Below are 27072 nucleotides of genomic sequence, written 5' to 3'. Positions count from 1 at the left end.
CAGCAGGGAGAGAGAGAACACTTCCTTTGGGGAAGGAAATCGGCGTGACACCAGGAAGAAAGGGGAGCAGGGAAGGACTTCGGAGAGATGGCTCCAAGACTCTTCCACAGAGACCAGCGGGGAGAGCCCAGGACCTCTGCTGGCCACGCCCACTCTGCGCAGAAGACTTCCACGCAGGGAAGCTAGGCAGAGACTTGGCGTCAAGCAGCTTTTATGTTGGAAGAAGTTCAGAAAACGCCCACTGACGGATTCTGCCAGTGACTGACACAGCCACGGAGAAAGGGCTGTCCAGCCAGGGAAAGGTTTAGCCAGACAACATTGCCTAGAGCAGCAGCCCCCTTACGCACGAGCAACCCCCAATTCCCTTTACAGTATCCAAGTACAAAAATGCACAAGCCTCTTATCAATTATGAAAGGCATGTGTGTTTCAAATTTGGCACATAGCCCTTTAAAATGTGTTAAAGTGCCAGTCAGGGGAGGGGGTGGAGCCCCTGCTTTCAAAGGTACGCACACAAAATGTTATACATTTATTTATTTAACATAATTTAGATACCACTTGATTTGAAAAAACAACACGCATACACGCCTTAGTAGTTTACAAAAATATGAAATAAAATTCTTGATTATAGCAGTTAAAAACACATATTTTAAAACATTCCAGAGATGATGAAAATCAACAGTAGCTACGAAGAGATTAAAAACTTTTGCATGTCTGGATAGACTTCCCTAAACAATTTTTTTTTAATCAGGCACCAAAAAGCGTTCAGCAAAGGCACATGCCTGATGCCAATATGTGCACCCTCTTTAATGTGATAACTCATCCATTTTGTACTTTGTTGTCCATCGTCTCATATATATACATATTACACACACAAAGTGCCTTGGTGGTAAAAAATGAGTTGCCAGTACTCACATCTTGATAAATGTGCTGTGTTTGCCAGCACACAATGACATAAAAAGTGCTGCCGGTATTTCGTACCAGTGAGTATCATCAGAAATACGTTTGTGTGTGTGAATGAATGGATTGCCTTTATGTCCAGAGCTGATGAGTCTGCGCTTGGCTTTCACAATCTATTACCTTGAGATAGCAACTTAGAATAATGCTATATTTCTTTGCAGGCATCTGAACTCGACTGGACAATCTCTAGCTTTAAATTCACTCTTTCTTCTCACTGCTATAATGTACATTAGCATGTCTGGTATTGATCTCCCTGATCCTGTTGCTCAGGGATTGCACAGTTCTTGCCTATAGGAATGGACTGTGTATCCACCAGCAGCATATGTTTTCATAGAGTTATGGCTAAGTAGCAGTCATCATAGATTGCTTCAGTAAACATGACCCAAACTAGTAGAATTCAAAGGAAATTAAGGAGGAAATTAAGGTATGCTTTTCTGAGCCTCTTTCTCCCATCCAATGGGAGAGGAAGGACCTTTCCACACTTACCATTTAAAGTGGAACAGTTGCTGGGGTTTTCTGACATGTCACCACATGACGTTGGCATCATTTAGCTGGCATTTCGAAAAAATGGAATAGAAACCTGCTTTCCTTTTTTTATATACATTTTTATTGGTTTTTTTAACATATCGTTTCCAAGTCATATAACATAACTTCTTATCTTATACAATATTTTAGACTTCCGTCAACACCTCTGATGATTTTCCGTTCTTTATCACTTATTCTGCATTTCTTAATTTCTCTATTACTCTTAATTATCATTAACTAATAATTCTCCTCATAGTCTTTCTTGCAATATTTCAAATAGTCCTCTTTACAAAACTTCTTGCAATCCTACTAGCCTAATCTGTTCATTGCAAATAGTTCGTATATTTACTCCAGTCTTCTAAGAATCTCTGGTTGCACAGGTTTTGAATCCTTCCTGTTAATTTATCCAATTCTGCATAGTCCATCAATTTCGTCCACCATTCTTCTTTCGTCGGTAATTCTTCTTGCTTCCAGAAACCTGCCTTTCCAGAGGCACCAGGATGATGACGTGTATGTGATGCAGGAGTGCTCGGGAGGAGCTGGCCACTGGATGTGCGTTGTGCGAGTGATTTCACGCTCGTGTGAGATGCGTACAGGGCTGCCTGAATATTTTATTCAACTGCTAACTTCGTATACGGAAAGCTACCCTGTTATCAGACCTAAAACTACAAGATCCAAACTACAAGAAAGAAGATTCCACCTAAACATTAGGAAGAACTTCCTGACAGTAAGAGCTGTTCGACAGTGGAATTTGCTGCCAAGGAGTGTGGTGGAGTCTCCTTCTTTGGAGGTCTTTAAGCAGAGGCTTGACAACCATATGCCAGGAGTGCTCTGATGGTGTTTCCTGCTTGGCAGGGGGTTGGACTCGATGGCCCTTGTGGTCTCTTCCAACTCTATGATTCTATGATTCTATTCTATGATTCTAAAGGAAATTCAGCATAGGGTCTCCTAACAACTCTCAGAACTTTAAACAAACTATACTTCCCAGGATATTTTTTGGAGAGGGGCCATGGCTATTTAAAGTGGTATGGTGTGCCTGGGGGGCCTCTATAGCATATTTAAAAGAAGTGTTAGCTTTGCATGTCTATTTTTATTCCACCTAACTTTTGATAAAAGAACGGCTGCCATTTAAAAAATGTACATATCTGGCTTTGTGCCAAGTTCATCGCTTATGTTACTAGGATTGTCATACGGCATTTCCTCACCCTTTTGACTGCAGAAGCTTGCCAACTCCAACAGGTTTCTCATTAAGACTCAATTTCAGAATGTGCTATAAATTCCAAATGTGAGAGAGGCCAACTGCACACACACACACACACACACACACACACACACACACACACACGATATTGTATCCTCCTGGATGCGTTGCTGAACAAGTTGAGTATTTCATGTGGAAAGCTTTTAAGCTATTTATACCTCTTAGTTACTTCATCTGTCTGACACAATGCCAGTCGTGGAACACTGCTGTTTTCACATGCTTGTGGAAAAAACAATAATATAAAAAAGCCACTGTTTGTGGCTTGCTTCTCTGCATTAATCGCTTTAGACAAGTTTGTTTGTGCCGTTAAAAGCAGTATAAAGAACCCAAAACAAGAAATCTGGGGAAATATTTGGAGAGGTACATTCCTAGAATGTTTTTGGCATTGTGTATTGTGAAGCACAATCATGACCAAATGAGAATACAGTGGTACCTCGGGTTACATACGCTTCAGGTTACATACACTTCAGGTTACAGACTCTGTTAACCCAGAAATAGTGCTTCAGGTTAAGCACTTTGCTTCAGGATGAGAACAGAAATCGTGCTCTGGCGGCGCGGCAGCAGCAGGAGGCCCCATTAGCTAAAGTGGTGCTTCAGGTTAAGTACAGTTTCAGGTTAAGTACGGATTAAGTACTTAACCTGAGGTACCACTGTAACTTCACACTTTTTTCTAACTTCTTTATGCATTTATTTGCATGATGTCCCTCAGTCAAAACAAGGATGGGGAAGTGGTGACTCCCCAGGTGTTGGTGGACTCCACATCTCATCAGCCCCATCCAGCATATAGTCCTGAGCTAAAACAAAACACACACTCCCAGAATAGCTCACATACTGGAATGGTCCTATAAAATAAGAGTCAATACTTAAAATACGGTTTTAAAATGTTAAAGTTGCAGAAGCAGCAAGGCTCAACACAATAGAAAAACATGTTCCATTTATTTTTATTTAAAACATTTGTTTTTTTATTCAGAGCATTTATTTTATTTTTATTGCTTTTTATTTTATTTAGAACATTTATTATTTCTACTTCCAAGGTGACATACATGGAACAGCACAATTAAACAGTACTAGGGATGGAGAACATTTTTTGAACTTGAGTACAACTAACATTTGGAGGGAATTTTCCAGGAGTCACACACTGAATGTGGAGGAGGACAAAGCTGACTGTGGTTGGGTCAGAGAGTCACTCCACTCCCAAGAACATCACCATTCCATACGGTGTCTCTTTCTCCCTCTGAAGAATCTTGAGAGTGAGAAACATTGAAGGGTGGGGGGTCATCTTAAGAAGACAAAGGGCCACATTCAGCCTGTGCTCCATGGGTTGTGTATAGGATTGTACTGCCCCACACCTATAATAAAACAGAAGAAGATGAGCAAAACCATTAAACAGCATGAAAACATAAAATCTTATAATAGAAAGCTGCAGCAATCAAGTAAATGGGACAGTTTTGACTTGGTAACTGTGGGAATGTTCAGGGTGGCAGGAGAGGATATAGTGTTTATTAATATCCTTCCTAACTTGCGCTAGCAAGTTCCTTTACTTAGCAGAGTTTACATTCCCCTTCTCACACACAGCAGAAAACTAGTTGCAAACTCGTGTGAGGTTCTTAAGACAATACACAATTCAGTCTGGCTTGTCCAGATTGAAATGTGTTCTAATTTACCTAGTGACTGCAGGGTAGCAGTCCAGCAGTTCACAGGACGAAAGGAAGATGGAAAAGAGAGAGTGTGGCAGCATGCCTTGTCCTTTTACCAGGTCTGAAAAGGTCATGACCACCCACTAGTCACATGCAAGGAAGGATGCTCCAGGCCAGGAGGAACAGAAAGTTTCGACTGGCTGGACCAAACATTCCCTTGCATGTCCACTCTAGGAAAACAAGGAATGTTGTACTTGACTGCTCTCAGTGGATTACATCCCACAGTAACTAAATGTTACTTGTGAAGGTGTCTAAGAAGAATAAGAACACATCTGGCCAGGTTTAATAAAACATCAAACATTAAAAATTTCCCAATACAAGGCTGCCTTCAGACGTCTTCTAAAAGTTGTATAGTTGTTTATTTTCTTGACATCTGAAGGGAGGGTGTTCCACAGGGTGGGCGTTACTGCCGAGAAGGCCCTTTGTCTGGTTCTCTGTAACTTCACTTCTTGCAGTGAGGGTACCAGCAGAAGACCCTTGGAGCTGGACCTCAGTGTCTAGGCTGAACAATGGGGTGGAGACACTCCTTCAGGTATACAGGGCCAAGGCGATTTAGGCCTTGTTTGCGGAGATTGCTCCAAAGAAGAGGTTCAGTTCAGTCACCGAAAACGTTCTCTCTGATAGCTTTTCCTCACCTCAGGTGAGCGTGTCACAGAATGGCCTCTCAGAGGATTGGCAAGTTCCCATAGGAGGAGGGTGTCACCACCCCCTTTTTATCAATTAAAAGAACTGTAAACAGTGAATGGCCTCTGTTTTAACTACTGTGCATCCTGGATTTGTTTAGCTCACCAGTCTTGTGGATAAGACATATGTATGTACCTCGTTATTTTTCCAGTTAAGTTTTCTCAGTGTGACTCTTTCACCACACAGGAACGTGAACATAAAAACCAGCCTGTGTTTTCTGAAACAAATATTTGTTTAAAATATGAAGCAGCAAAAACTTGGTTAAAGAAAATCACGAGGCAGAGAAATTAATGACTTTTAAATGCCTCTTAAAAACATATATATTTACCCAAGCTTTCATGGGCCCCAACTCTTCATTTTTTAATTCTCTGCTTTGTACACAGATCAGTTTTATCTTTGTACACAGATCAGTATAGTTTTGTTCTCGTTTTACTTATTTCCTAGAAATTGTATGGAATGTTATTGTTTGTTCTTGCCTTATTCTCTATGCAAATCATTTAGAGAGATTTTTATATTAAGTGGCACATATATTTTGTATGAATGAATGAATGAATGAATGAATAAATAAATAAATAAATGGGCGAAATGTGATAGGGAAACAATACCATATAATGCCATATGATATGTTGTCTAAAAGGCTTTTAAGCTCACATTAGGGAACGTCACCAGAAACAGCTTCCCATGAGCAAATCCTGTACTGGCTTGCAACGTTTAGAACTGTTCACTTCATGGATTATAATTTTGTTTGTCTCCATGCCAATGTTCCTAGGAACTTGAATCAGGGATATGGAGAGCTGGTGTGTGATAATAGTGATCTCTGTGATTAGTAATGCAAATCCCATTGCCTATGGTCAATAATGGTAATTGTCCACAGTGCCCTCTAACATATGGATTATTTTGCATTTTCCTTTTCAGTTCAGTGATACACCATTGAAGTTATGCGTCTGCTCGACTTCCGCCCTGAATTGGGGCTTAAACCCATCTAGCTATTTCAACTGGGTAGACTCATTACTAATATCTGTAATATCTTATTTGCAAATAATTTGAATGTGCTCAAAATCTACCAGGAGCACACTTTCTCTCACCACATGATGATCCCCCCTACTGTCTCTGTATGATGAGATCGAAGTGGAACTGAGGTCCTACACATATGTTACATTTCCTGTGGAGTAAAATTTATGGAAGAGCACAGGATCGCGGGGTGGGGTGGGTAATGTTGAAAGGTAACCCTGTGGATTTTTTTAGGAAAGAGTTGTTAACAGGAAGGAATAGGAATCGGGGGTTTAGATCCTGTATCTTTTCTGCATGCTAGTTTTGCACTATAATGCAACCTGCGTTGGCAGCCAACTGGTACAGTCCTAGTACAACCAGTAAAATCGTTTTCTGTCAGGTAATAATTAGCACTATAAGCCTGGAAACCAATTAACCCTTCTCCCATGTCCTACTATATTCTGTGAAGTTTTATTCATAAACCAATATATAGTGGTAGCTCGGGTTAAGTACTTAATTCGTTCCGGAGGTCCGTTCTTAACCTGAAACTGTTCTTAACCTGAAGCACCACTTTAGCTAATGGGGCCTCCTGCTGCCGCCGTGCTGCCGGAGCACAATTTCTGTTCTCATCCTGAAGCAAAGTTCTTAACCTGAAGCACTGTTTCTGGGTTAGTGGAGTCTGTAACCTGAAGCGTATGTAACCCGAGGTACCACTGTATCCTGTTCTGAATTCTTACACATGGATTCATCATTTACTACATTTATAGTCCACCTTCTCCCCAAGGAGCCTATATGATCCCCACCCACTATTTTACCTGCTCAGCAACCCTGCAATATACATTTGGCTGAGGGAAAGTGATTTCCCCCTGACACCCAGTGAGCTGTATGGCCAGGTGGGGATTTGAACGCTGGTCTCCCTAGCTAATACAACTAGTGCAGTGGTGGGAAGCCTGTTCAAGCCTGAGGGCCACATACCTTTCTGGGCTACTTTCCAGGGACAATCATACTGGGATGAGTGGGACCAGTGGCAAAAGCAGGCAGAGCAACAAATGTGGTTTTTACCATGTTCAGTAGTCCTGTTTCTGCACCAGCCAGCTAGTCTCCATCCAGCCAAGCAAAAAGCAGTATTAGAGTTCAAGGACACATTCCAGCAAAAACTCTCAAGAAGGGTACAGAGTAGGACTGGAGAAGAGGAGTGTGGCTGGGGAGGTGATGTGGCGTGGGAATCTTTTTGAGAATCTGGAGGGTTGCTTTTGGCTCCTGGTTCTGAGGTTCCCCATCCTTAACATAACCATTGGGGTCTACTGGCTCCCTCCAACAGAAGAATTGATCTGAAGCATGGACTCCTTTAACCAGTGGACAGATTCCTTCTGTAGGAGGTGGATTCTATCCATTTGATAGTTAAAGGAACTTGAGAATCAAACCCAGTATTAAATAATAAAAAGAGAGAGAATGCTTCTCAAATCAACATTTTAGAAGTTGTTATTTCTATTTCTTTGTATGTTTCGATCCCTCCACAACAAATATTTATTTCAGAAACAGACTTGGTTCTTGTGAGAAGAGTCCAATGCATGACTTATCTGCAGCCCGAAAGACCTGAAGGTTTGTGTTTTGTGGGGTGACTTGGGAACTGAATGCCTGCTGGGCCATTTACAATATTCAGTTTGACATGGTTCCCACCATGGAGTCATTATATTTTTTAAAAATCTCATGATGATAGAAAAGCAGTTGTGTGAATTCAGCCTTAAGGATATACAGTATGAAGCACAACCTTAGAAAATGCATTTTAATCATAGTGGTTGGTTTTTTGAACATTAATACTATTTTTATTTTCTTATTTGCTACAGTGTTTTTTTTACTGGAACCAGCATGCAATGTGGTGAGTACTTGGAAAGATGTATTTCCTTTTCGAGTATTTTTATTTTAAATAATTGTAGTTTCAAAAAATATCTGAACTCACCTAAGCGTGGGTTTGTTTTATGCTCTTGGAACAATTGGTCAGTAAAAAAATATAGGGCTAGATCCAGATATTCATGCTTTACAATACAATTCTATACATGCCTACTCTGAAGTAAGCATGGGTTCAATGGGATTTACTCCCAGCTAAGTGCTTGAAGGACAGCAGCCACATTCCCATTGAAATCAAATGGTACAAGTTTTTCATGGCTAATTTGACCCATTAATTTCAGTAGGACTAAAATACTATAACAAACTTTATCTGGATCCAGTCATTTAATCTTTTCTTTTTTAGGGGGTTCTTTAACTGGGGAGATTTGCCTATATTGAATGGGTAGAAATGGCTTTCATATTAGGTGCAACTATTTTTACTGCCTCTTTCCACCCATATATCTACAATTTGTTGACAGCCATTTTTGTTCAGGGCTCAGATTTTTGTTCTTTCTTTATGCTCTTAGTGAAAAGTCTCAAATATCTTCATTTTAATAGTGCTGGTCTCTTCTTGTATGAGATTGTGTGTGTTTGTGAATGAGAGAAAGATTTTTTTGGGAACTATATTTTAGTTTCTTGGTGTATCAGAAATTCACTATGGCATAAAGCTGTTTATATGTCTAAAGTGCATTATAAAGAGGTATGAATCCACTTTCAGGCATAAAAGGAATTAGATTTGCTACAACAGCTCTGTGCTGGGATTAATAAAATGCAGAGCAAATAGCTGATGGAATGATCCGTTTGAAGTTGGTACTGGTATCTGGGGAAGCTGGTCAGAACTGCTGTGTGTGTGTGTGTGTGTGTGTTTGTAGGATATCTCTGTGTGTTTGTGGGGGGAGAGTCAGATTTGTTCAGTATTATTTCTGGAACAGCATTTTAAAATTAGCTGAGATAAAGCCTGCACATATTTGCAGAGCCGGTTAAGCAGGGACAAATCCATCTGTAAACCTAAGTTTCCCTTCATTTCCTTCACTATATATCTCCAAATTACAGTGAATTCATTCCTGGGCTGGAAAGGTGCCAGAAGTTTCTCATCTAGCTATTTGTGGGCTGCCTTTTTCTCCCTCCTTCCCTCCCTCGCTCCCTCCCTCCTCTCACTCCCCTTTGAGGCTTTCTGATGCCTATAGAGTGAGCTCAACTCAAAGGTTTTCCAGCCTCACACTTTGCTGGTATTCTGTAACAGTCAGATCAGGCTCTGTGTAATATTAAGGAATACTGTGGCAGCATCCGATTCCTAGCATTTTCTCTCTCCTCTGCAGGTGATCCTGCAACTTCACAATGCATCTGGTAATGTATTCCTTTTTACTAAATAAACCATGCAGGGGTTTCCCCCTTGATTTTTATGCATCTTTCTGAGTGAACTGAATGTGAATATGGTGTGTGTTTGTGTGTATTAAGGTATATGTGTAGTTATGTGTGTGCTGTTTTAAAACTAAATGTATTTAAAGTGTCTGTGTAGAAGATTCTCATCCAAGTAACATTTTCTTTCGGAGCAAAGCTTGTGCAAATAGAGATCAGCACAGGCAATTTAGAATGAGTAAGTTTTTCAAAGCAAACTGAAATTGAAGACTACTGTTCACACCAGTATGTCTGAGTGCTGAGATGAGATACTTGTCTGACAGCAATAGATTTAAAAGCAAGGACTGAATAAATATCTGGAGACTCAATGAACTCTGAAATAGCAAAGATCCTGCTGCTGTGGCAGAATCTTTGTAGAATATATATATATATATATATATATATATATATATATATATATCTTTTGTCTTTTCGTTTTGCAACTCCTGTAGAGGGAAAAATGTGGTTGTGGTTCAGAGTAACCTCCTAGGGTTCCTGAGCTTCATTATTCAGGAGGCATTATAGCTATTCTAAATACTTCACCTTGAATAATAAGTAGATCAATGTAAACCTCTGAAGCCAAGAACTGAGTTGTTTTACCATGAGTATTTCTGGGGGGGGGGGGCGCTACATATTTGTGTAAAAAGGCAGTTCAGTTGTGCTCAGTTGAGATCTGTCTGACATGTGGCTCTGAGCTTAGTCCTAGTGTAAATTTGTAGTAATTAAAGTTAACTTATCAAAATGCTTTGGGGGAGACGTCTAAAGATCAGTGTCACCATTGATGGTTCATTAGCATCTAGTGATCTAGATGTGAGATGGCATAGAAGGATACAAAAGAAGTACCGATGTCACTCCCAAGTACAGAAAGGCTCCACATTTTACTTGTTGGCTGATAGGTGTGGCATAAAACATTCACTTAGTCTGCCATCATTATACTTACCTGGGAGTAAGTGCTCTACTGACCACAGTCGGACTGACTTCTGAGTACAAAAGCATAGGATGGCATGGTTACACAGCATAAGCCGCTGTGAACTCACTGTAATACTGTTTCCTAAAAATCTAATTTTTAATTTGTTGTTACACTCCCTATTTAAATATCCTCATGTATTGATTAAACTTTTACAGCATTGCTCTATCTTTACAAAACCTGTAGATAGGCTACATAGCTAAGAATTAAAGCACTGCATGCTATTAACTTAAGGGACAAATAAAGTGGAATGGTGCATTTCTGAGATGGCTAACTGGTATTCGGTTCAGATGCAACTATTTGGGCAATGGTAGGTTAACACTGGCAGGTTGACCTTTGGAAGCTGCACTCATATTTTTTTAATTGCATTGAGCGTGTCCTTTGGAAAGATACCTCTGGCGTGAATTGTGAGCTAATCCACAGTATTCTGCCATGTTGGTGCATCAAAGCTGTGATATGAGTTAAATGACATCGCAGCTTTGCATTGGTATTAAATTGTGGTCCTGGATTCAGTACAGAAGTTGCTAACTTGCCCCAGGTTGAGGGACTGAGTGCAAATACATTATTCAAGGAGGGTAGCAAAAGAGATGATAGGGAGCAGAGTTGATGAAGACTAGGAGACTAGGAGAAGTGGGTGTAAGTTGGACCAATTCCACAATATCCCATGCACATCAGCATGTTGAGGCATGTCATATGGGAGTTTCCTGTGCCCCTGGTTTCCTGCTTTAGTGCAAATCTGGAACTAGAGGAATCAGTACCAAGACAAAAGGTGCATCATAGATTTTTCTATTATGAATAATACAAAAGATGCACAATAAATTTCACACCAGCAGTGCTCCATGGGAACTGCACCACAGCCTACAGTTCACCACATCCACAAGCTGTGCAAGCCACCAGCAGCATGAGAAAGCATGCTCTTGATTGGACATACTCCCAAACTGCTAATCCCTTATTGTGTCCTTAGAAAACAGCCAAATAAAGCTCAAATATTTTGTGGTAGCAGCTCTTGGAAAGCCTTTTCAAGGTGGATTGTGTTGTCCCGTTGGAATACTTTTCCTGTTCCACATGGAACTGCATGCAGTTCCATGGTATGATAGTAGCATTATTCAGGTGTTCAAAAACAAGCAGCTGTAATTCTGTGAGCGATAGGAATGCACCACACTTACCCACCTTCCCCCGCATACAAGGAAGTCTATGAATTGAGGACCTGTCTAAAGCAGGACTCAACCTCATGGCAACACTTGACAGGCTGCCCAGTTTCAGATATAATGTCACCATGTGGAAATATTGGGGAGAGGGGCAGAGCAAATTCACACAACCCTCTCATGTGATTGTCACTGTATGTTATTGAATGCTCAGATAGTGTCTGATAAGATTCGCTGTGAGACAACCCAATTTGGTAAAGATCTGTCTATTAGGGAATGCAGAAATCAATTCATGATGGAACAACCCCCCGCCTCAAAACTAATATGGTTGTGTGAATCTTGCACCAGAGGAAGTTTGTGTGTTTTGTTCAGCTCTGTTCCCTGCTGAATAACCAACCTTGGACCATAATCTTTGGAGACAGGGTTGTATTATGACTCAAATATACGGTGATATCTGTTCAGTAGAATAATCTTACACCAGTTCTTGGCTTGGAATTTAAAATATTGACTAATGGGCTATGCAGAACTAATATAAATCTAAGCCTCAGCATTCTCTAACAAATTTATTGGACAATTACAGACTATTTTGTTAATTCACACAAATGAAAATGTGCATTAGTGATGATTAATTTACCAAAAGGTGGTTAGACTTTGATTCACTCAATTGTCCAGCCAAAGCCTCGGTATCCATTTGCTAATGGTTGCCTATATATTACAAATGTCAGCACACACAAAGTGCCAACCTTGGAACTTTAATTACATATTGAATACATAATTTATTTGAAAGGCAGCTTAGTGGCATAAAACACCGTAATTGTGCTCTACTTGTTCGCAAATTAAGCCATTTTATAGATCAGAAGCTTCTGTCATTGCCTGCTTTGGGTTTTCTGCTCTTCTGTAGGTTTGACTTACAGCCTAAAGAACTACAATGTTTCATGCGCACCTGCGGGTGACTCTCCCATAACTTTTTTGTATATGGCAATTCTCATTTACGTGAAGAATGTGGATATAATGTAATGTAATGTAAACTGACTATGCACATATATGTTTTGGCTCTGCCATACATGTTGTGAAGTCATGTGTGCTGCGAAATCATTGCCATCATTTCCAGTGAGTATGATAAATTGGCCGCTATATAACCTCAGAAAAGTTCTTTATAGTGGTTCAAATATCAAATATCAATCATGAACACCACTGGATTGTCAATTATTATCTCTGTCTAGCCTACCTCTCAGCGTTGTTGTAGGATAAAATGGGCTACTCCCCTCCCCATATATGCTGCTTGGGGGTCCTTACAGGAAGGGTGGGATACATATGTGACAATTGTGTACACTGGATTGTGCTTATGCTGGTGATGCCCTTGATACCAGGTGGCATAGAATGTTCACAGTTATTCCAAGTCCTCAGACAACAAAGCTCTCAGGACATGTTCAGCCCAGCTGTTGACTGTGGGAGAAGGATAAATTTCCAATTTGGACAGGATTAAAACATCACACATACCGTATTTTTCTTTCTATAAGACGCCCCATGTATTAGACACCCCCTATTTTGGGGGCCTCAAAATTTAGAAAATAGGGGGGATTGAGCTTTGGGGGAGGATTATTTGGGGGGAATGCTGAAAATCACTCACCCGCCAGAACACAGCACACAACTGCTGGCGTCGCTTACAATTCCCGCTTCCAATCTCGGGCTCATGCTTCGTTCCGGTGGGTGAGCAATTTTCAGCACCCCCGCCCCCAACAATCAAGCGGCAAAACGTTGCTTAAAATCTCAGGCTCATGCCAAAAAAAATTTGCCCGTTCCCCCTCAGCACTACCCATGTATAAGACGAACCTAAATTTTGAACCTCATTTTTGGGTCAAAAAGGCTCGTCTTATACACGGAAAAATACGGTATTCTGTGGGGGAGTCTGAGGACTGGGGTTTGCTGGAGGTCCAGGAACAAAGTGGCTGAAGGAAGGATGCAGAGTAAGTGATGGACCTATGCACAGGCACCTGAGGGAAGAGGGGGATATTAAAATAAATGGACAGAGAGGTTTTAAAAAATGGTCTGAGACAAGGAGAGGGAAACAGGGAACAGTTTCATATTTTGTTCTCTACTAACCAGCTTGTTCTATGGGCTGCTGGCTTCCAGAGTATATAAAACAGGATGATAGTGACACCACACAAAGCAACCATAGCGACAGATATAATAAGGAAATATAATGTACCAAAGGAGCACACAGTGGACTGTGAATCTCAGTAACTAGCTCAACAAGTAAGGTGAAAATTTCTATAGATAGCTTGTCTGGCATACAAAAGCTCCCATTCAGAATGCTGTGCCTTTATTTTAGGGTGGTACAAAACCCCTCTCCACACACTGTGCCTGCAGCTTGTTTTCCGTAAAAATTAAAATGAGTAGAACGAAATTGTGAATGAGTCCAGCTAATTGGATGAGGTGTTGGGAAGAGGATGAGTTTGAAGGTGCTTGTTGCATTTAAAAAAGGTAATAACTGGGAGGTCCTGAGCAATTGATTTTAGTTTGCACTGGTTTCCATGGGTAACTGCAGGGTTAACAGAGAAAAAAGTGGGCCAGTATGATATGTTTGGCAGTTACAAATTTGGAAATTAATACTTGATTGATATAAAATCAGCTGCAGCTGGAAGAAAACACATATTTCTGATCTATGATAATGAAGCTTTTTACTTTTTGTAGGGATGGGGTTGAGACTTTCAGTTTGCCTTTAAAAGTGAATCTACCAAATCCATACTTTTCAAAACAGTGCACAAACTGAAACAAAGACCTTCTTCAAAATTCACACTCTTCTGAATTTTGCAATGCAGCTCTCCAGTCAAGTAAGATGTACAAAAATGCATATAACCATGGTAAAGTTTGCTTTTAAAAGTGCATATATTAGTGAACATGACATTAAAAAATACATTAACTGGGGGAACTTGCCTTGCAAAAATATGTATAATGGGCAAACTTGCATATAGGATATGTGTATATTAGGAGAAATTTGCACTAAAATGTTGATGAATTTTCATGGGAACTTTATTTTTTAAATAACAAACTGATATTGAAATAAAGACAACTGTAGACTAAAAAATGAGAAACGGTGAGAAACTGGAAATGACGTATTTGCCCTACTCTAGAAAAATGCTGTTGAATTCAATCTAGCTTTTCCGGAATAAATGTTTTGATGATTCCAGTTTTTAAAAAATTATTTAAGCCAAAAATGTTTTTGATTTTCACAAGTGCAGAATTGGTCTCAGTGGCATGGGAAGTGTTTGTATGTGAGTGCCGAGTAGAATCACAGAACTATAGAGGTGGAAGGGACTACAAGGGCCATTTAGTCCTAACCCCTGCAATGCAGGAATCTTTTTGCGCAATTTGTACCTCGAACCCACAACCCTGAAATTAAGACTCCCATGCTCTACCAACTGAGCTACCTTGTATCATTTAATCTCCCTGGTTCAAAGTGGTTCTTAACTCTCTGTTAATCAGAGTTCTCATTTGTGAATATGCTTCTAAGGCTGTGTACACACAACATTGTATTCTACATTCAATGTGCCCTGAGATCTTGGTGTGTGTGTTTTTTTAAGTGCTCCTGAAACCTGCCTTACTCCTGAAAAAGCAGGCCATGGTAGCAGCCAGGAGTGCTGCACTTATGCAGTTTCTACCCTTGCATAGAACAGGACATCTTACCATGATAAGCCATATAACCTTGAGGGTTGGCTACTATAATCTACTCAGCGCTGGGCCGCCTTGAAGATGACTCAAAAGCTGCAGTGGCTGCACAATACTGCTTAATCAATTCAAAACAGATTAGCATGGCTATAAGCCATGAGAGTTTTTTGTCGTAACAACCGGAAGTGCAGCCTTCATTTCTAATGACAATACATTTTCAAACCAGAATCTGAATAGCCACAGGGGATTTGCTATCACCTTAGTGTGAATCTATGCTATAGCATCTGTTTGACCACTGTTGGTAGACAAAAAGTTGGTTCAGCTGCTGTCCTAGCCTTATTCTGGTCACAGTGTGCCATTCCCCGCTTCCATGTGCATTCCTGTCTAGCTTATCATTCCTATTAACTGGTACGGGTCTTTAATTAACCCTTCTACAAATTTCCCCCCTTCATTTTATCTGTCTCGGTCCATGCATCCAGGCTGTCATTATTTTGTGGAAGGGATTCAAGTTGATGCCAGAATTTTATGTTTGTGAATTTAAAGTAGAGTAAAGGGTTCTGTCGCCCTAACACAACAACCCCTCTTTTTAAAAAAATGGGCCTTCTTTCAGCTTGGAAAGGGACAGGGAAGTACCTTGAAACACGTGAGGTGAAGAAATGACTTGTGAGAAGGTATTTAAAAAACCTCGCAAGCAATTCAAGATGAATGAAGGATGAATGCTCATTGTTGTATGACCATCCACAAATGATCAACAAAAATGGGATATAGTCTAACCCAGGGGTCAGCAAACTTTTTCAGCAGGGGGACAGTCTACTGTCTCTCAGACCTTGTGGGGGGGCTGGACTATATTTTTTGGGGGGGAAGAACGAATTCCTATGCCCCATAAATAACTCACAGATACATTTTAAATAAAAGGACACATTCTACTCATGTAAAAACACGCTGATTCCTGGACCGCCCGCCAGATTTAGAAGGTGATTGGGCTGGATCCAGCCCCCGGGCCTTAGTTTGCCTACCCAAGTTCTAACTACTGCATATGACTTGTACAAGCAAATCAGGATTAATGCTGAATAAACAGGTAATCTGGAGGAGCCCTGGGGTGGGTGTGAATATCACCACCAGTCTTGGTCTTTTCCAGTAGTTCTGAGACAAAAATAATAATCAAGCCATTGGAACTTGAATCAGCCTGGGCACCAGTGGTGGCTGTGGTGTCCTCCTGGTACTGGCACGTTGCTCGTTGAGATGGAGATGTGTTGGGTACCTGTAGAGCTGCTACCAACCTGGAGCTTCTTGGCCTTGCTGCTGCCTCGCCCTTCCCTGTCCTGCCAAGCACAGTCTGCTGCTGGGAGGACACCACTGTCCCCCTGACCCCATGAGCACCCCAGCTTGGCACCCAAGCACCATGCTGGACTAAAGGTCCATATGTAGGGTGATGCCTTATCTAACTCAAATCTGGCTTCTCTGAGGGGCAGTGGCTCTCCAAAGTCCCAATCAGGTTATCTGCCCAAGCCTAATGCTTGAGATACTAGAGAATGAACCTGTGGGGTCTTCTGCTTGCAAAACACGTTCTGTACCTCTGAATGAGCCTTTCCTATCTGTCTGGAACCAACCCTCTCTAGGAGGGAGGGTGCCATTTGAAATAGGCAAGATCTTTGGGTTTGGTCCATTGCTCACATGGTTGCATCATTTATACACAGCCCTCAGCTATGTGGGACGTAATCACAGACATTCAGCTCCCATGCGTGAAGGGTAGCTTGGTCACTAAGGAGTCCAGCTGCTGCAGAACAGCCGCATAAAACATTTTCTCTGCGACGATGCTGTCTGTATAGTACCTGGTGCATGTCTGTGACAGCTGAGTCTTCAACACCCTTTATCACCAGAGGCTTTGTTTCCATGCCAAATCCAAAACACTCCATCCAGCGTGTGTCTTGCCAAACACATTTGGCTAGTTATTAATCTGGAACAGACCATATCAAGTTCAAATAGACTTCAGCTGGTTTCAAACAGCATGGAGAAAATAATGACATCTTGAACTTTACATTATGTAGGCGTCTGTGAGCTTCCCGTCAGGTGTTTTAAAGTACCTGTCTCCATTTTTATGCAGTCTTCTGATCTCCTGCTCATATCATGCTGCCCAAAGGTCATTTCTATCTACTCTTTTGTCTTTCAAAATCAAACTCTAGTATTTACATGCTAGGCTCTTTTTTTTAAGCTGTTGTTTTTCCCTTAAAACATTTTTAGCCTTACTGAATTAGCACAGATGCTCCAGCTTCTCCCATCTGTATACCTTGCAAATACCAGGTTTGTTTGGCAAGCTTTTGTGCTGTCAGGTTTCCTGTTCTATAATATGATTTCCTTTTACAGGCACTTTAGGTTAAAATACCCCACCAAAAAAATTCTACATGATTCCTGCTGTTGGGCTTATTAGGAGTTTGGCTGCCTTACCACAATGAAAAACTGATTTTTCTCATTGAGTCTGCTCATAACACTGAGATCCATGTGGTTGCTTCAGAATATGAGCTGAACAAGCATATCTCAATTTTGGCATGCACATGGTATGGAAATAATAATAATAATAATAATAATAATAATAATAATAATAATAGTAATAATAATAATAATAATGACACCTGTACTGTAGACCTAAGCTGGTTTAACAAGGAACCTTGAGGGCTGTAATCAAAAATCCCTGGATTCTTTAGGGAAACCACAATGATTTAAATTCTGTAGTGTCGAAATTCCCAAAGTTAGTTTGCAATGGGAAAAGTGGCTATATGAAACCAGCCCGGGCAGCTCATCCTCCCACACTTGGCCAGTGTGTATCTTTTGCTTGTTTTGTTAACAAAACAAAACAAAAAAATACACTATAGATCGCTTTTAAAGGCACTCTTGAAAAGTTTCATCTAAGCTCTAACTTATTCATGGACCATGTTCTCAAATGCCTTGTGTGCATCCTGGCTGCTGCATCCTAAGCCTGAATTTATAACTGTCAAGAATGTTCCTCCAGCTTTATAATGTTTAAAAGATGAACACCCAGAACACTCTGCTAAGTTTGAGCTCAGGAGATTTTCCATATTTTTATTTATTTATTTCACACAACCAGGCAACCTGCAACGACTCCCAACTGAACCCAAACAAGCATTAGAATAGATAAATTACATATAACCACCAACTCCAAAAATTGCATTACAAATTCCCAATGGTTGCATCTTTCCAAATATTTTCCCTCCGCTATTATTTTATTTATATGGCTTTATTGCCCTGGAGCTTCAGACTGAATTTAATCCCAGTTTATTTATTTTATTTATTTAAAAGCACGTCTAAACTACTTAATATTTAAAATCTCTAAGCAGTGTACAAAAACAAACAAACCTAAAAATAATAAAACCATATCATAAAAGCAGTGGGGGAAAAAAACTAGAAATCTAGTAATACTAGGGTCCAATCCTATGGACCTGGGCAGGACAATAGGCTTTTACAAGATGTCTGAAGCAAATGATGGGTGATGGCTCATGTATGACAAAATGAAGGGGATTTCAGAGCATGGGGGCAATAGCAGAAAGTGTTCATTTTTGGGTCATTGCCTTCTGGTATTCTGTAGAGTACTGTGGCATGAGTAAAATTTCCCCAAATGACCTAAGTCAAACAGAGCCAATGTGTTGTCTTCCTGATGTTGTTGAACCACAGCTCCCATCAGCCCAAGCCAGCATGGCCAACGGCCAAGGATGATGGGAATTGGAGTCAAACAATATATTTACGGCACCACATTGGCTATACTATAAACTAAACTTTAAACTAAGTTTAAATAGTGCCACTAACCATAATGCACAGCTGTCAGGCACGTGGTACACAGCCTCCTAGTATTCCTGTACTTAACGTAAAAGCCCAGCCAAGGATGCTGTAGGGTTTTCAGGAAGCACGAGCCCTTGGGAAGTCTTCAGAAGACAGACCATTGGAGTGATGTTTGGTAGAACAAACATCCCCCCACCCCTCAAAAGTAAGGTAAGAGCAACAAAGCCCCCACAATCTGATGAGTATCTCACCAAAATTTTCCATCCCATTTGATATTTTTGAATGCGGTATCTTTTATCATGAATTGACAAAGAATGGTTATTGGGTGAGAATGGAATAAGTTTAAAGTGACTTTTCTTAACAGGGATCTGTAAAGTTTCACTATTTGGGGATGTGTCTGTGGTATCTCTGAGATTCAGTGCATAAAAGTGCTGTAGTGCAGCTGCCACTACCTTGAAAACATTTTGTTACCATCCTTTGCTTAAATTGTCAGAAGCAGATTTCAGGACCACCATTTAATTTATTTGTTTGTTTGTTTTCCATTGAAACAGATTAACAAATGCAAAGGCTGCTTACCCAGTACTTGGGTGGGCGATGGTTGCAAAGCGGCGCGGCGGCTCCCCTGTCCTCCCAGAGCCACACCATTTTGTTTGTGGCCATTGGCCCCTTCTCCTGGCTGTTGCAGAGCATCCTGGGTTCCCGCCAAACCCAGTCTTGAATTCTGGCCTATTCACGGTGGCCTGAGGGTGGGGTGGGGCCAGGGAGCAGATCATGCATCAGCAGTCTTTGGTCTACTCCCTGGGCATTTATGTGAGCCAGCGACAATTCCTTCAACTGTGGATTGGGTCAAAAGAAGGGTGTTCAGATAAGAGGATGATTAACCATTTCCATTCTGGTTGTTCACATACACCAATCAGGTGAAAAACAATCTTGCTTGGGAGGGAGCAGAAGGACAACCAGTCAAACTGTGACTCCTCCACTCTGAGTGTGGAGCCAGTGTGGTGTAGTGGTTAAGAATGGTAGTCTCGAAATCTGGGGAACCGGGTTCGTGTCTCCGCTCCTCCACATGCAGCTGCTGGGTGACCTTGGGCCAGTCACACTTCTATGAAGTCTCTCAGCCCCACTCACCTCACAGAGTGTTTGTTGTGGGGGAGGAAGGGAAAGGAGAATGTTAGCCGCTTTGAGACTCCTGAAGGGGAGTGAAAGGCGGGATATCAAATCCAAACTCTTCTTCTTCTCTTCTGAGTAATATCCTGTCTAAGGGCTTTTTGGTGTGTGTATATGTGACCCACAGAATTTGTGTCATGTAATTTGACTCACAGGGAATGGATTATTTTGACACTTATGGGAGCCAGATGTATTTTTCTCCCCTTCACTTGGCAATTTCCAAAGGCACAGGTGCGTATCAGAATGCAACTGCCTTGCTTCCTGAGTGTTTCTACATCTCTTGATTGCAATCCATGCTGAACCAGCTTGTATTATGAACTCTGTGGTTAAAAGTTGAAAGTGCTAGAGGCAAAGGTTGTAAGCGATGAGAACTGTTCAAGTGATCACTATCAGCCACAAGAGCAAGGCATTATGTTAGTTAGGTTTAAATTAGCAGGAAGCAGAACCATTCTGAACAGGGCAAATCTAAAAATTACTTTAGCCCTACTGAAGCCAAGTGAAGCATCATCCTAGAAGCTTGTTGTAGTAGGGCACTGGTGAGGAAACTTTGGCCTGCCAGATGTTGCCATGCTTGGCAGAACTGATGGGAGTTACAATTCAGCAACAACCAGAAGGCCAACAATTCCCCTCCCCTGCTCTAGGTTTAGGGACAGTGTAGTGAAACCACTGTTGAATCAAATGTGATGGCAAAGCCCATCCAATTTCAACCAAGCTGTGCGTAATATGTTGCTTATGGTTTGCTTATAAAGAAATATCCATGTGTATTCAACATACATTTTACTGGATTCCCATCTAAAGGATTTTCTGGCGTATGAACCTACCCAGTGCTGGGGATCCTGTGGGAAGAGATGTCAGCTTTGGTTTCTATTGATTTATCATTTTCCCAATCAGTTTGGTTTGTTCCATTTGTGGTTTTTTTTTTTTTTTAAAAGGTTCACATGGAAATTTATATGCCAGGGATGATTGGAGTTGAATGATCAGAGCTCTAACTTGCTGCCTCTCACTTAAGGGAAACTGGTTGCCAACAATGATTTGCGTTGAAGCAAAGTAACATTTGCACGTATGTATATATTGGTGTAAATCTGGTAGTTTTATCCTGCAGAAATCTGGTCACTATCCTCTAAAGGAGCACATTTTGACATTATCAGTAGAAGGGCACTCAGAGCCTGAGCAGCTTGCTGAAGTCAATTGCCTGAAATTCACACAATTTAGTTATCGTTTAACAATATGCGGCCAATAACAATGTAATGGTGCATTCCTAATTTGTGGTTATTCAAAGCCAGAAGAATAGAAGCAGTTAGAAAATACATGCCACAGATTTGGAAAGGCACAAAAAGTCCAAGAGGGTGCGAGCATGGCTGGTGAGTTAGAGTTAAAGAAGATCCAAAGGCCAAGAAGGCTTCTTTACAGAAATATAGTAAAGGTAAAGGTACCCCTGCCCGTACGGGCCAGTCGTGTCCGACTCTAGGGTTGTGCGCTCATCTCACTTAAGAGGTCGGGAGCCAGCGCTGTCCGAAGACACTTCCGGGTCACGTGGCCAGCGTGACGAAGCTGCTCTGGCGAGGCAGCACCAGCGCAGCACACGGAAACGCTGTTTACCTTCCTGCTATAAAGTGGTACCTATTTACCTACTTGCACTTAGGGGTGCTTTCGAACTGCTAGGTGGGCAGGAGCTGGGACCGAAAGATGGGAGCTCACCCCGCCACGGGGATTCGAACCGCCGACCATACAATCGGCAAGTCCTAGGCACTGAGGTTTTACCCACAGCGCCACCCGCGTCCCTACAGAAATATAAGTCAGTTCCAAATGTGGAAAATAAAAACATCCTCAACTCTGCCCAAGTAACCATAAGCAGGCAATGAGGCAAGTGGAAGATAGATTTTTGAACTGCTAATAACAAAATAAAATAAAATTAAATTAAACGTTTTTTTAACTACATTAGAAGCAGAAAACCACTCAGTTGGCATGTTAGATAATGGCAGAGGTGTAAAAAGATTAATAAAGTTGAAGACTGGAGAAAAGTTCAATGATTTCATTGGGGAGAATATTGTAGAAATACCCATACGTGGGCCACTTTCTCAGGAGGGACACCTGAAGACCGATCCCGTGCTTGTTTATTCCAAATCAGGTTTCAGTGGATTCAAAAGCAGAAATTTGCACTGAACCTCCTTGGGAGGAGGCATGCAGAAAAGGACCTCCAGTGATGATCTTGGGGTCTGGGCAAGTTCTTACGGGAAATTCCTGAGGTATAGAGGTCCTGAGTTGCATAAAGCTTTAAAGGTCAAAACCAGTTCTTTGAATTGGGCCCAGGTACAAATTGGCAGCCGGTGCAGTCTGGCCAGAACCAGCGTTTGAGAAATTAAAAGATAAGGTGCGAGATTGGCTGCACTATTTTCAAATAAGAGAAGCCTATAACATGGATAAAAAAATAGGCTTCCAGGTGGAAAAATCAAAATTGGAAACTGAGTTGTTAGAACCCAAAACTAAAATACTTTCAAGAATGTATAACTTGCTGCTAAAATGGAATACGCAGGATGAAACAGTTAAATCTGCTATGATTAAATGGGCACAAGATGTTGGTCATAACATCATGTTTGCTGACTGGGAACGGTTGTGGACCACAGGTATGAAATTTACGGCATGTAATGCCCTAAGAGAGAATATTATGAAAATGATATACAGGTGGTACATGACACCAGTCAAGCTTGCAAAAATCTACCATTTGCCTGACAATAAATGTTGGAAGTGTAAAGAAAGTGAAGGAACATTCTTTCACCTTTGGTGGACATGCCCAAAGATTAAGGCTTTCTGGGAGATGATATATAACGAAATGAAAAAAAATCTTTAGATATACATTCCTTAAGAAGCCAGAGGCCTTTCTCTTGGGCATGGTGGGCCAATTGGTGCCAAAGAAAGATAGAAATTTCTTCATGTACGCAACAACAGCAGCAAGAATTCTCATCGCAAAGTATTGGAAGACACAAGAGCTACCCACCCTGGAAGAATGGCAGATGAAGCTGATAGACTATATGGAATTGGCGGAAATGACTGACAGAATCCGAGACCTGGGAGAAGAGTTGGTGGAAGAAGACTGGAAGAAATTCAAAGACTATCTTCAGAAATATTATAAAATCAATGAGTGTTAAAAATGTGCTTGGATGGGCAATAAGTGGTAATTAGTGATAAAAGTTATTAAGACTATGCAAAAAAGGTATTGATAATTGGTTGAAAAATAGGGATATAGTATATGTTATGGTACAAAGTTTAAACATTTGACAAAGGGTAAGAATTTGCTGAATTAAATATTTGAATGGGAATACAAAAAGGGGAAGGTGCGAGGAGGTCAAGAACATAAGCATATGAAATTGAGGCTATTGGAAAAATGGAATGGTTTTATTTTTTCTTTGTTTAAATGTAATTTTTCTTAATTAGTTGTGCTTTTCTTTCTGTATTTTTTCCTTTTTTTCTTTTTTGTGTGTTTCTCTTTTCTGTAATTTATGGTTTTTTATTCTGTGAATTTCTATTTTTCTTTTTTTGGAAAACTTTAATAAAAATCTTTAAAAAAAAAAAAAGAACCAGCGTTATATCGTTATAGTTTCTGGTTCCAGTTAACCATTGAGCTTTGGGCTTTGAACTTTCCTGTGTCAACACGTAGGGAGGAATCAGATAGTCCCATTACAAAGAGGGATACGCAACACATGTGTGTATGTGTGCTTTGATGAATAAACTCATTGATGAAATGCAGTTTCTTGCACATTTTCAGCTGTTCTTTTGTTCCCTAGTCTTAATACTATTTTTTAAAGAATAAAATAAGATCAGAGGTTAATTTTGTGATTCCTGGAGGGCATTTTTCTTTCAAAAAGTTTTACAGAAGCCTTCTAGAATATATTATGCAGGTGATTCCATGAATCCATAATATGAGAGCAATTAACTGAGCCTATCTTGAATATGTTTTGCTCCATATTAATTGAGCAATAGATTGTATTTGTGTGGTGGAAAGAAGCTGTGTAACAATAAAATTAAAATTAAAGGTTTTTGTTTTTTTTTAAATCTCCTTCTTGAGAAACATATATTAAGAGCCTGAGACTTAATTCCAGTTGATCCTCTCTCATGATTTGTGAAAGACACACCTGATTTTCCAGAAAGGTTACTGGAGATTTAGCATACTTCAAAAATAAAAATAAAATCTAATTTGAGTAGCAAGCTGACTTTTTACACTCACACACTTGCTAATTTACATAAAAGTAAAAGTACTTGATGGTTGATATACTAATGCAACAGTAGGAGGCAACCAAGAATACTTGATAGGAAGACTTAAAAGGAACTGAACAGATTCTGTTAAACTGTTAAAAGGAATTTAAAACAGGATTTGCTCCAGGTCCAAGGGAGTGCACGGTGGTAAAGTCCCCTCTGGTGGGCTCTCTTGTCTACAGGAATCCAGTTGGCTTACCTGGTAGGAGCATCAGCAACCGGTGACAACAGCAACAGGTTTTCCAGTCAGTCTCAGGTGGCTGCCACTTTAATTTCTGATCATAACCCAACATAGTGTCACTCCAGGGCACTGTGGGAAACTAGAGTGGTGGTCAGGAGACTTGATTTAATGAGGGCTCAGGAAAGGCCGTGCCAGGACTTTGGGTCTCTGGTAACTTTCCAAGGGTGCTGTATGCAGCCATTTTGTCTGCTTCTTTAAATAAAATCTCCCCAAATATATTTCATGCATATATAATGTTTCATAGTGACTGTAACTCATGCAGGCATGGCCAACTTGTCATTTGCCAAGCTAAGCGCTGCCCTAAACTGGACAACAATTTCCTCATTCTTGAAACCCCAGGCAGCAAAAATAATAGCGATATCCTTCTAGGGTTTTGCATTTGGCTTGGTCACAAAGTTGTGCCGGCCTACAGTAATATTTATATCTAGCTTCTGTCATGTCATTTGCAACCGGGTGTTATTAGTGATGTCCCGCCTTCAATGAACCACTAAATCGAACATAACCTTGAATCACTAAGAATTGCTGCAAATTCAACCTTGTGTACACATAGGCATATAAATTAGCATATGCAAATTAAATGCAAACTGGTGTCCTCTTTGATGCATTTCCGCTTTTTGTGGGTGTGTAAGTGGCCACTTTAATTCCAGAGAGTACCTAGATGATTAGAACAACTTTTGGGGGGCAGTGTAAAGTTTTGATGTCAGGAAGGAGGCAGGCTAAGCTCTGTTACCTGGGAAGAACTCCACTTTTGGATCTCTGGATGCTGCCCAAAGACTTTGGAAAAGCCTCTAAGGTTCCCTTAAAAGTGGCAAGATAATATTTCAAGGCTTTGTTAATTAAAACAAATGCACTTTACACTCATATATTATTTCAATATAAACTCGTCCAGATACTATTATTATTCTAGTAGATGATTTATTTTTCTGGCGTGTATAGTCTCTGGGGTAACAGCTACCTATGTATTTATAACACGTTAACAATGAATCTTGAATGCTGCATTATCTGAAGCATTTAACATGTAACTAGCACTTTCCCCCCCATACATGCTTTCTGGGGGCTCATCCGTAAAGATGGTCACAGAAATTGGGCTGTGCTGCAAATTGGGGCTGCATAAATACTAATAAGGGATGAAACAGTCAATCTTTCTGGTCTTTGGGCATTTAGCACATTTATGTCCGATATGCCTAAACGCTCAAGAAACGTCGTGTATGTAGAACATGATTCATCTGCCATTTACCCTCTTCCCCTGAAATAAAGTTATGATCATAATGGAGTTCACACTTGATTCTCTTAAAACCTTATCTTACAGAACCCAAGTCAATGTTGTAACTCACTTGGCAATGTCTTTTCTTGGAGGATATTAAATATATATAGAACCAGTCATAGAAGGGATTTTTGCTATGTAATTTTTCATAGAATAAAAATATCCTATTGTGATAGTTATTGATCAAAAGATTTCTCTCTAAATGGAAAACTTCTATCATGCTCCACAATCTTAGGCTGCTGATACTGATACATTTAACCCTTTGCACTGAGGTTACTATAGAAGGCATCTTCATAGTAAGTATGCAGTAACCATGCCCAGAATTTCAAGTAGATCATGTGTGTGTTAAATTATATATATTGGGGTATGACACCTATGGCTGTAACAGATAAGTGGTAAATATAAAAGCCACCAGATTCCAAATGTCTTTTTGGAAATCCAGGTTTTCTTTTGCCCAAAGGTGCTCAGTGCTGGGACCAGGTGGGTCTCTCTGTGGAGAGCATTCCATAAGGTTGGCACCACTACTGAGAAGGCCCTGCTCCTATTAGACATCCCGTCAGAAGGGTTATACGGACCAGAAGCTCAAGGTGTGCATAGGAAAGCACATCTAGGAATAGGCTGTCCTTAGCAAAGCCAGGTCCCAATCCATTTAGGACTTTAAATAGAAGAACTAGTATATTTAAATTGAGCCCGGAGATGGAAAATCAACAGAGGTAGATTGAAAAATGCTGAAATAATATGCTCAAGTGATGGCAATCTGGTGGCGGTGTTACCAGCTGAAGTTGATGGACTTTTTAAAAGGCAGGCTCAGATTCCTCCTGGGCCACATCAATAACTGCTGCCTTCTGATCCATCTGTGGATAAAAGGCTTTGCCCTAACTCCTCTGTTTCTTTAAACCATCTCATTGTTTTGGGCAACTGAGTTTCCATGACCTTTAGTGGGATGGGAAGATAAAAGCAGAGACATGCGACACTGTGTTCATTGCAGTCCTTAATGTTGGCGCACTGCAATCAGAGCTGCTATGTAATGTGTTTGGTGCATGTGTGTTAATGTGTGTAATTGTATTGTTGAATACCTGGAGGATCTTATCTTGGGAGAATGGGCAGGAGGAGGTGATCACAGAATTAAATTGTTTCAGGATTCATTAAAAAAAAAAAGCATTAGGCAAAGGAACA

General features: G+C 40.6%; 1 protein-coding gene across 2 annotated transcripts in view; it reads left to right on the top strand.

The window, feature by feature from the left end:
- Positions 1 to 9186: 9186 nt before the first annotated feature.
- Positions 9187 to 27072, top strand: part of LOC310762364 (schwannomin-interacting protein 1) — a 388732-nt gene continuing 370846 nt past the window's right edge. The window contains exon 1 of one of the 2 annotated variants that reach the window (XM_083613315.1): positions 9187 to 9349. In XM_083613315.1, the coding sequence (XP_083469441.1) occupies positions 9341 to 9349 (9 nt within the window). In that variant the 5' untranslated portion in view covers positions 9187 to 9340. The remainder of the gene's footprint in view (positions 9350 to 27072) is intronic. The other variant, XM_083613307.1, reaches the window with a different exon arrangement.

The sequence above is a fragment of the Podarcis filfolensis genome (assembly GCF_964270895.1).
Source record: "Podarcis filfolensis genome assembly, chromosome: 5".
In the NCBI taxonomy this organism is placed as follows: Eukaryota; Metazoa; Chordata; class Lepidosauria; order Squamata; family Lacertidae; genus Podarcis; species Podarcis filfolensis.
This window is presented reverse-complemented; position numbering and strand designations above follow the sequence as displayed.